A 9,566-nucleotide genomic window follows, 5' to 3' on the forward strand; every position below is an offset into this window, starting at 1 on the left:
AACACAGTCGACTCTGTCTTAACCCATACCTGTCATAACCCATAACCTGTAATAACCCATAGGCTTCCACCAACATGGTAGATAGTGAAAACCCATAAGTCTGCCGTATCCCATAACCCATAGCTTTTTGGAGGGTCATAACCCATAAAACAACCTATATTGGGAAGGTACAGGTCTGCTTCCCACGAGAACCTGGACCATCTGGACCCTTAATTTTTGGTTCTTAACCCATACCAGACTCAAGATTCCGTATCTAAACGTTGTCATAAGCGACGTCCGGCCTATACCGGATAGGCTGTCTGTCACGCTTACTAGGTAGTCACACAGTGTCACACGTGTTGGTAACAATAACTTTTGGGTTCCACGACCCGTTATGGGTTAAGACAGAGTCGACTGTATATCTGACGTCGTAACATAGGAAGACCGATGCTTCCTCTCCGACTTACAAGGGTGTCCCCAGGCCAGACAATGACTCCTTCATTCTGGATTACTCTCTACAATAAATGAATATGCGAAGGACGTCGCCTCAAACTGGATATCAATCTACCGCGAACGAATGCAATCAATGTTTTTCTACGTTTCGCTTGCGTAGTTCTATCCACCGGTACGGTAGAAATGACTCTTCCCCCCATCCCAGATCATGTTTAATTTAGGATGACTCAGAGTTTCTAGCACTACAGCTACCCAAGGTTGAACCGGCTACTCGAGAGTCAGGGTCCAGTTCGACCTTCGCAGGAAACCGCAATTTGGGATATCAGCAACGTCGTCCAAACTCTAGCGCGGCTCAGCGGGCAACCTTCTCAAGATCATTTCCAAACTTTGCACCGGCTTTTCCTAATTCTATGTTCGACATTTAGGCCACTCGCTCCGCGTCCTCCCATCCCCCTAAGTGTACCAGGTTCTCTCCGTGGACTTGCTTCCCGAAAGCAGTGAACATCAAAGGTCTATTGGGCTGCTCTGGACCGTCGAACGCAACTATGGGGTTCGTCCTTTAGCAAGTTTCTGGTCTGCTTCCGCCTTCGCCCATATGTCCCCATTGGTCTCGCCAATCTCTTAACCATCGGCAGTACGATAGAGCCAATGAAGTCGCGAAGGTAGGTCTCATCTAACTGATTATGGCTTAACGGCGACAAGACCATTGGCTAGAGTGGCCGACACGTAAATACGTAGATCATGTACCTTATCGGACGGTCATCGTGCGCTTGACCTGTTATAGATCAAGCAGCATATGACTTCTGGTCGTCCGTGTCCATAGATCAAATTGGATATTGGTGAGCAACTTTGGTCTCACTCTGCGTCGTCTGCTTCTTGGATTAATCGGCCACATGACCGAGAAGGAAGCGGTTGTGGGCCCTCTAGAGCTCGACGCAGGCCTGACCACCGCAGAGGGGCCGGCAAGGTCCGATTTTCATTCCTCGCAGACCTTCATGTGCAGTTCTATTTTTTGAGTGTTACACCACGCACGGACTGGGAATCCCGTTTTCTTTGCCTTCGAGCACGGCTGGCTCTAGCCTTCCCCCATCAGTCCGTCCTGGGATCTCTTCCATCTTGGTTTAACAGCTCTTTTCCGAGGATGGAAGATGGATTCCCTTTTATCCAGCGGACCGCAGCCGTAATGAGGGATCCAACGGAGACGCTGATCAAAAGCAAGAAATGAGACCCCACGGCGTCCACCTCCCCATTCGCTAGGCTGGTCGATCGGACCCGCAGCCATACACTGGTGACGCAAGAGGAGCCAACTATCACAAGGAAAAGATAACTTATGCAATAATTGGTGTTTTCTATTGCACGGTGGGGTCCGGGATGCGGACGGATGACCTACTCTCTACAGAGGAGTTCTTTGAGACTAACAGCGAGTCAACTTCCATGCTTCAGCTGTGGGGCCGTAGAGACGGGCGCAAAGCCCCTCGAGTGCCTGTAGACAGCGCTCCTTCTGTACATATAAAGTTGATTTGGACATAACAACCTGTTAGACTTCAAGCGCGAGTCATAATAGATCAATCGCTGTTGATATCTTATCTATGATATTGCCTCCACGAATCATATAAATGGGAATATACAGCATAATGATGCACAACGTACTACCAGAAAGGCTAGAGGTCCATTACATCCTAGCTTTTATTAACTTCGTCATAGACGAGGGGTCTAGCACGGATTGCGGGTAGGGAAGCTGCGTCGGTCGCAGATGCTCAGATGCTCCGTCGACTGCGATCACCTGCCCCGAGATGAAGCTAGCAGCATCACTAAAGAGAAATATGGTAGCATTAGCAATGTCTTTGACATCGCCCCACCGCCCAGCGGGCATTGGTCCCATGCTGCCGTTAGCTTCCTTCGGCGTCAGACGGTCCGCGCCTTCGGTTCCTGCAATGGGACCTGGAGCAATGACATTGGACCGCACTCCATGCGGGCCTTCTTCGACTGCGAGGACAGCTGAAGTGGCGTCTACCGCAGCTTTGGCAGCGGAGACGTGCACCTGGTAGGGTGTACCTAAGGAACGATCGCTGTTGGACGACATTCACATGTAACACGGCGTATACTGCACTCACCTCGGTAGTGTAATGTGGCACTGACATGGATATAGGACCCTTTGCTCGCTCGAACATGCGGCAAGGTGGCTTTGATGGTATTGTACGTGCCAAGCTGTGACGAGAGCTTAAGGCTTGCGAGCTTTCCGAGGACGTAATACTACCTACCGTGTCAATCTCTATAACCGTTTTAAAGCCATTCTCAGACAATCCTGAGATAGGCGCCAAGAAGTTGCCCGCAGCGCCTGGACAGAGCTTTAGTCCCCTGCAACACCATGGTCGGCCCGAAGGGGAGAAGGCCTACCGCATATGACAAAGTCGATTCTCCCAAATTTCTCGATTGTTTTTGCGACTGCTTCTTGGATCTGTTTCGGATGTCTTACATCCGCCTGCGCCGGCAGACACGTCCTGCCCGTTGCTCGGGACAGCTCCTCGGCGGTCTGAGTGAGGCGCTCTAACCTATCAGGTCATAAACTTTCAGATGAGACTCCTTGAAACACTAGCATAACTCACTTTCGTCCGACTATGACGGCGTCTGCACCATGACGCATCTTATACACCCGGTCCTTCAAACGAAGGAGTTCATTTGAACACTAATGACTTACCACTGCCTCCGTCATGCTTTTACAGATCCCCGAGCCTCCACCCGTGCAAAATAAGACCTTCCCCTTAAAGATATCATCCTTGAAGACCGCATCAGAGGATACAATAGGTTGAACGTATGCCATAGTTCAGCACAGATGGACAGAGGAAACGCAGCCAAGTGCGTCGCTGTCCGATCAAACGCGGGGTGGCTGAATGCGGGGTCCGGTCACTTCGGATAGCCGGTACCGGTCAAGGACTCTAATTACGTAAGCACGTTCGGTAAACAATACGCCGGGTACAAGCGGAAGGCAGGATGATCGTAAGGCGCAAGACGGGACAGGGAGAAGGATCGAATCCCAGGACGCGTAGAGTCGTTTGCTACTGTAGAGAAGTTGAAGGTACTGTGGCCGGAAATCCTCTCACTGTTTCCCCCCTCTCACGTGGAGCTTGAGGCCTTCGTAGCCACCGCTCGCAAGTGTGGGCGCAGAGAACGTTCCGGCTATAACACTTCCGGGTAGTGCAGGTTAACAAGGTGACGAGTCGAATACTTTTCCCGAAGAGGGAGCAATAAAGGTTGAGGTGTGGCCTCCAGCATCAAGCGTTCTCCTTACCATGACTGTGACTGGCGGAGTCGGGCCGCCAGTGCACTGGCGTATGATATTGTGCCCGGGCGAGTGTGGCACAGCTACCAATATGCCTAACCACTCACAGTGTAGTGGGATATGCATTCTACATTTGTACCTTCCGGGAAGATATGACGCGGATATAGGGGTAGGGCGGCCTCCTCCAGATGGCAGTCGGGGATGTCCTTCATTTTGTAGGTAGTTTTCCTGGCTCGCTGGCATTGACGGATTTCTCACTCTTCTTTTGGAGCCAAAGGAATTCAACCTCATCGGAAATGTGTGTCCCATGTTTCAGACGCGGGTCCTCGAAAAATGCTGACTTGGTGCCACATTCCCGCACCCGAGTCATCAAGGCTAAATTGCTAATAAGGTTATCACCCCAAGAGAAATGATCAATTCAGATGGGGTCTGCGTTCGGTATGTCCATATGTAGGCGTCATCTCTATCAATATCTGATGACATGCGGACGGCATCCTTTATGTAACCCATCATCGCAGATAATCCTGCAGTCAAAATCCAAGTCTGCCGTGTAAGTGACGCTTGGAGACCTAAGCGACTCACCAGTGTCTATTGGTCCCTAGGACAGCACGATTTGGCGTTCCAAGACGTTCGCGAAACTTTTTACGAGAATAGTCGCAGAATGTCAGCAAGTATCCTCTCCTTCCCGCTGAGAACACGAGGGAGTCATGTGCGAGACGTGGGATAGGCCGTTGCAAGGCCGCAGCGTGCCCAACACTTCTCCTCACGGGTCCGTGGAGGATTAGGGCACGATGTCGGCTTTAACGGCCTATTCTTGCAGGCACTCTGTCTTCTCGGCCGGCTCTCACAGGAGGACAAACAGCAACGAGCACTGACCCAATGCTCGCGCAGTTGCCTTTCGCCCTTGGTTGCTTTCCCCGACGGTAAAAAAATCGCACGGCCCAGAGAATATTGGCATGGCGTCTAACTGCCTTAGGTCAAGCAGCACGTCCCCGCCCCCCGCCAGCGGAGCCTTTGTATCACCGAGAGCTGTCTTATTCGGATACCCGCGTCTTGATCAACAAACACTATCAAAGACAAGCTCTGCCCGACAGCCACGCCAGGCTTTCTCTCTACCACGCTCAGCCGCACCTTATCGTGCCTCGCCCCTGCTGTCACTCAGATCTGCTTCACTGGCTTCATCTCCGACCGCCGAGCGCAGACGCAGATCATTGCGCGCTTCTTGCACGTTTCATTTGGAATTCGAGCGGACAAATTGAGCTGGCATGTCAGACGCAGGCATCGTGAGCGCTTACAGCTGACTCTGAAGCACTCGCCGTGCCCCACCCCTCATCACATCGACCAGCACGGGGACAGTCGCGCTGCGGGTGGATCTCTCGCTGGATACTATACGTCTAGACTACTGTCATGAATAGACGCTCGCAACGGACCTCGCAGCGGACGCGAGAGCTCTCACAACGGGCATCGAGACAGTTCACGTCTGACATTGCCGAAACCATCCTTCACAGAAACCGCGCGGAGCACGGCTCTGCCATAATATACATTCACACTACATACAGCGGCGGAGCACTCTACTTCCTGCAACAAATGTCCAAGAAATTGAACTAATAAATACGCGATGCGGCGCACGCATTCGATGGCTGTACAGTGAACGGTCTTGCAGGATAATAGCTACAGGTGCGGGGGAGACAGACGATCAATGCGAATACATACATACATACAGCTTGACGACGAGAGCAAGTGGCAGGCGGGCGGTCACGAATGTACAAATGCCACGCACGCATTCTGGTGCCGGCACGCGGTGAGAAGGTAGTCCGGACGGAGAAATTTATGAGTCGCCTACTCTATCCCGATCCCAGTATCCCATGTTCGAGGACGGCCCGGATGTCGGCGCAGGCGCGTTCATGCTGTGGATGTTTTGGTGGAGGCTGTAGGCGGGCATCGAGTGGATGGACGGCAGAGGGCGGGAGAGGGTCGATCGACCAAGAGTATCGGCCTGCCCAGGAATATACGAAGTGCCGGACGACCGTGCGTAGCTGGAACCGTCGTACGGACTCCCCGTATTACGCCCTAGATATGAGTCCTCCTGGGAAGACGGGCCGGGAAAGTACTGCGGGCTGCCCGCGTGCGGTGTACCCTCGTCCAAGCCGGGTGTCTGGGGGTAGAAAGGCGAGTTAAGGGTCGGGAAGGAGCTGGTTTGCCCGTGTCCGGGGATGACACCGCTGGACGCGCTAGACGAGTCGGACGAGATGGAGCTCGACCAGGAGCGAGGCGAGTAAAGATCCTTCGAGCTCGCGAGGGGCGACAGCGACGGCTCCTGCTGGGTGCTGAGACTCAGCGACTGTGTAGTCGACCAGCCAGGGGCGCGGCCTTCTACTCGGCTGCCCGTCCAGGACTGGCCGACGCCATGGTCCTGATATAGGGGCGGCGACTGCGAGTGCCCAGCAATGTGCACTTGGGACGGATAAGAGTGAGTGTTCGGGACGGGCGGATTGGTGTACTGCGGTGCGCCGTATTGTCCGGTAGGACTCTCGTACGAGCCATAAGGGCCCGCGCGCGGGAGGAAGTCGTTGCTCTCCTCCTTCGTGGGCGGGTACCCCGTAGAGTGACCACGCGAATATTGCAGTTCAGGGCTGTAGCCTAACCCGTCTTCCCCCTCGACAGGAGAATGGTCCTCCCAGTCCGCCGCACCCAGAAAGTCGTCCCCACCGTCGAACGATGCGGAGTCAGGGAGGCGGTTCATGCCGCCGTCCGTCCGCCGCTTCTTACGCGAGTTATTAGGCCTGCGCCGGTACACGTAGTCGGGATATTTTGCGTTGAAGTTGTCCTTCAGCTTTTTGGCCTGGTCGAGGTAGAACTGCTTGTCCGACTGTATTCTTACGAGCTGAGCCGACGCGATCCACCCTAGCGAGCCATGCGGCGACGTACCATCTCCATCGCGTTCCACTCCCTGCTCAGAATTTTGCTGATATCGCCGGTGCGCATCGTCTGGTTCGCGGCGGAGACCTCGGGGCGCCGCTTGCGCGCGAAAATCATGAACGCGTTCATGGGCCGCTTCGGCGTCCCGTCCGCGTTCAGCGACTGGGAGGTGAGCGCAGCGTGCATGTCCTCTTCTGGGAAGAAATTCAATCGGGAAATTCAGAGCGTGTAGCGAGCACTAACCCGACACCTCGAGCTCATGTTTCGCTGTGCTGTACGGGGAGTAACCCGAGCTGCCTTCCGAGCCAGAGAAAGAATCGTTCCTGATGCGTCTAATGTGCTCTGAACTAGGTTGGTCGGGCGCGGGAATTGCCGGATTCGGTAGCGCGCGCTGCATGCTGGGCTTGGAGTGGAACAGCGGTGCTCGAGGGCGTGGCTGACGACGAGGAAGCGGTAGAAAGAGCAGAAAGCAAAGGAGAGGGCAGTTGGTGGCGGCTGGGCAGCCCCCAAATGCAGCGAAGGCTGGCGGGAGTGGCAGAGTCAGGCAAGTTGCGGTTGATCGGCGGGGTAAGTAGCGGGTCTCAGATCGCTGTCCAGAACCGGTCTATAAAGGGATGCGTGGCCAGACGAACGCGCAGACGACGAGCGCGAGTATTTTGCTCGCTACCGCGTCCGAGAAGTGTTTCTTGAGGGATTTGACGTAGCAGCCAAGGAAGAAGAGCGCGCAGGACCAGGCTTCCGTTGCAGACTTACTCATGAGCGGCGCGCGCCAGTTTGGCGGCGTGGTGCGCTTGCAGAAGGCTGGCCGCAAGCAGAGGCCGTGTTCCCTTTCGCTGTTGACCTCCGCACCGACTTACAGGCACATCGGACACAGCCCAAAAGTCTTCTGTGCTTCGCCGGATCTTTCGAATTTTCCAGTCACCCAGACCCCCTGCCGTGCTCGATATGGGCGGGAATCCTCGCTGCCTCTTTCGGCAAGGCCTCGACGCCTGGAATGACCACGGAGCCCCCAACTGACCCAGTCCCATGATCTCAAGCCGGGTAATTACCAACATAGCCCGCCAGACCGCCAATCTCCTGGCCGGGCCACCACCGGATGCTCCCGCCACAAATCACCCTGTGCGGCCTCGGACGGTATTAGCGCGCTCGAGCGCAGAACCTGACAGACACCCACAGATCAGAAAGGGATCTCAGCGGCCTCTTTCCTTGCCCCTTGCGTCGAAATGGAAGCCGTCGAAGCGCCCTCTGTAATAATACGAGCCTCTGATCGTGCTCTTCGGGACCGCGCCTCATTCGAGTGCCACAGCTCCTGCACCCCTTTCTGTGCCACACATAGGGGAATCCTCTCTCAACTGCGACGCCGTCGGCCACACTCATTTCCACTGCGCGGTGCCCGACCACATCCGGTACGTAACCTGCGTCGGAACTACTTCCCCGCGGCATCTCCCGCTTCTTGTCCATAAGCGAAGTGTCCGCGACGCTACCAGACACGCTAAATAAGGTTTTCATCACGAGCCTGAGAATGGCGTCCGCGACTCTGGGGTACGGTACGCTGCAGCGAATTATCGTCAACTTTATTTCGAGCTTGTACCGTCACCGCTCGCCATCCCGCTCGCGTTACAAACCTCTCTCACGAGGGTATCATCGCGATCTCACCTCGACGTCGCGCGAGGGATTCGAAGGGGCTGCCCCGGAAGGATCGCAGGGCGCAGATTTACGGTTGACCCGGAGTGTCAGGTCTATTTTGCATTTGCACTTCGCACTTGCGTTTGGCTGAGGGCACGCCGTGAGTTCGAATCCCGCTGAGAGCAACGGGCAAGGGGCCGTGGGAACGTCCCGGATACTGCCGTACCCCTGTTGTCACTGTGCTCGACGTTGCCCGACGCGTTGTCGACGATGTCGACGAAGGTTGTGCTGAAACTCCCAAACAAATACTGAAAAAATTGCAATCCTTCTGAACAGGCATAAATTTGCAACTATTAGGGTGTAAATGTCTAGAAATGTATAGGTGTTGTATGAAAGTTTGCCCTCGAAGAGTGTGCTGGATAGTGTGGCCATATTAGATTTGTCTTGTTGAAGTTCATCGTGGGTCGCGTCACAGATACCACACCACCGCATTTATTCTGCCGCTATTTGTACTCATCCACTGTCCATGCAGCATTTGCAGCTAACAGAGCACACATGTTGCTGAAGCCCGCAAGGCTGGCCAAGGGTGTGTGGCAGACGCCACAATTTCCTTCCCACACTTGCCGACTACCTAATGCGGTAGCAGGTCGGGACTGTCGAACATGTGTGTGTTTAGGGCTGCTCAATTCTCAACTGGCTCCCGTCGTTCAAGCCGTCGTTCAAGCCGTCGTTCGTTCAATCGCGCGATGGCTGATGATTCGAGACCACGTCCATGTGATTTGTCTCTCCCAGCTTGCCACCGGCGTGGCTCGGCCATCTCTTCTTTCTCATTATTTTTAGCACGACGGATTGAACGAACGAACGAACGACGGGAGGTAGTTAAGAATTGAGCAGCCCTTTTGCTCCCTTGCAATTCGCCACGACGCGTTACTAGTAGTATAGGGGGAATGCGCAACGGCGTCGGATATAGATTAGTTTCATTGACATTGGCGCGCACATCAATGCTCCCTATCTCAATTGTAGAGTTTGTCTTAATATTGAACACACCTCTTGACTTGCGACGTTGAATGTGCAACGACTTCTCGCATAGCTCCTCAAATGAACAGAATAATTGATATTAAATAGGTTGGTACAGTAAGCTCAGAAGGAACCAATTTTTTCCGTGTATTTTTAGGAATAACCATCACTTAACATTTGTCGACATCGCCGACAACAGCGTCGACAACGCGTCGGGCAACGTCGAGCACAGGGACAACAGGGGTAGGGCAGTATCCGGGACGTTCCCACGGCCCCTTGCCCGTTGCTCTAA

At 54.2% G+C, this 9,566-nt stretch overlaps 2 protein-coding genes across 2 annotated transcripts; both read right to left on the minus strand.

Moving 5' to 3' along the window:
- Nucleotides 1–2,002: 2,002 nt before the first annotated feature.
- Nucleotides 2,003–3,318, minus strand: GLOTRDRAFT_69683 (NAD P-binding protein). Its single transcript, XM_007863318.1, has 6 exons — nucleotides 3,131–3,318; nucleotides 3,039–3,076; nucleotides 2,830–2,984; nucleotides 2,694–2,770; nucleotides 2,547–2,640; nucleotides 2,003–2,487 (listed from the first exon to the last, which is right to left on the minus strand). Exons 1-6 carry the CDS (start codon nucleotides 3,251–3,253, stop codon nucleotides 2,105–2,107), a joined length of 870 nt encoding a protein of 289 aa, XP_007861509.1. The 5' UTR covers nucleotides 3,254–3,318; the 3' UTR covers nucleotides 2,003–2,104.
- A 2,222-nt stretch (nucleotides 3,319–5,540) lies between these two features.
- GLOTRDRAFT_125036 (uncharacterized protein) lies at nucleotides 5,541–7,028 on the minus strand (the record flags this gene model as incomplete). Its single annotated transcript, XM_007863319.1, has 3 exons — nucleotides 5,541–6,581; nucleotides 6,641–6,825; nucleotides 6,875–7,028. The coding sequence occupies 3 exons, from the start codon at nucleotides 7,026–7,028 to the stop codon at nucleotides 5,541–5,543; spliced, it is 1,380 nt and encodes a 459-aa protein (XP_007861510.1).
- Nucleotides 7,029–9,566: the final 2,538 nt, after the last annotated feature.

Source organism: Gloeophyllum trabeum (genome assembly GCF_000344685.1).
Source record: "Gloeophyllum trabeum ATCC 11539 unplaced genomic scaffold GLOTRscaffold_00001, whole genome shotgun sequence".
NCBI classification, from domain to species: domain Eukaryota; kingdom Fungi; phylum Basidiomycota; class Agaricomycetes; order Gloeophyllales; family Gloeophyllaceae; genus Gloeophyllum; species Gloeophyllum trabeum.

Coding starts and splice junctions, on each gene's coding strand:
- GLOTRDRAFT_69683 (XM_007863318.1), bottom strand. CDS start 3,253: ATGGCATACGTTCAACCTATTGTATCCTCTGATGCGGTCTTCAAGGAT. Junction 2,985..3,038: donor GCCGTCATAGTCGGACGAAA/GTGAGTTATGCT, acceptor ATGACCTGATAG/GTTAGAGCGCCTCACTCAGA. Junction 2,641..2,693: donor CGGTTATAGAGATTGACACG/GTAGGTAGTATT, acceptor CTCTCGTCACAG/CTTGGCACGTACAATACCAT.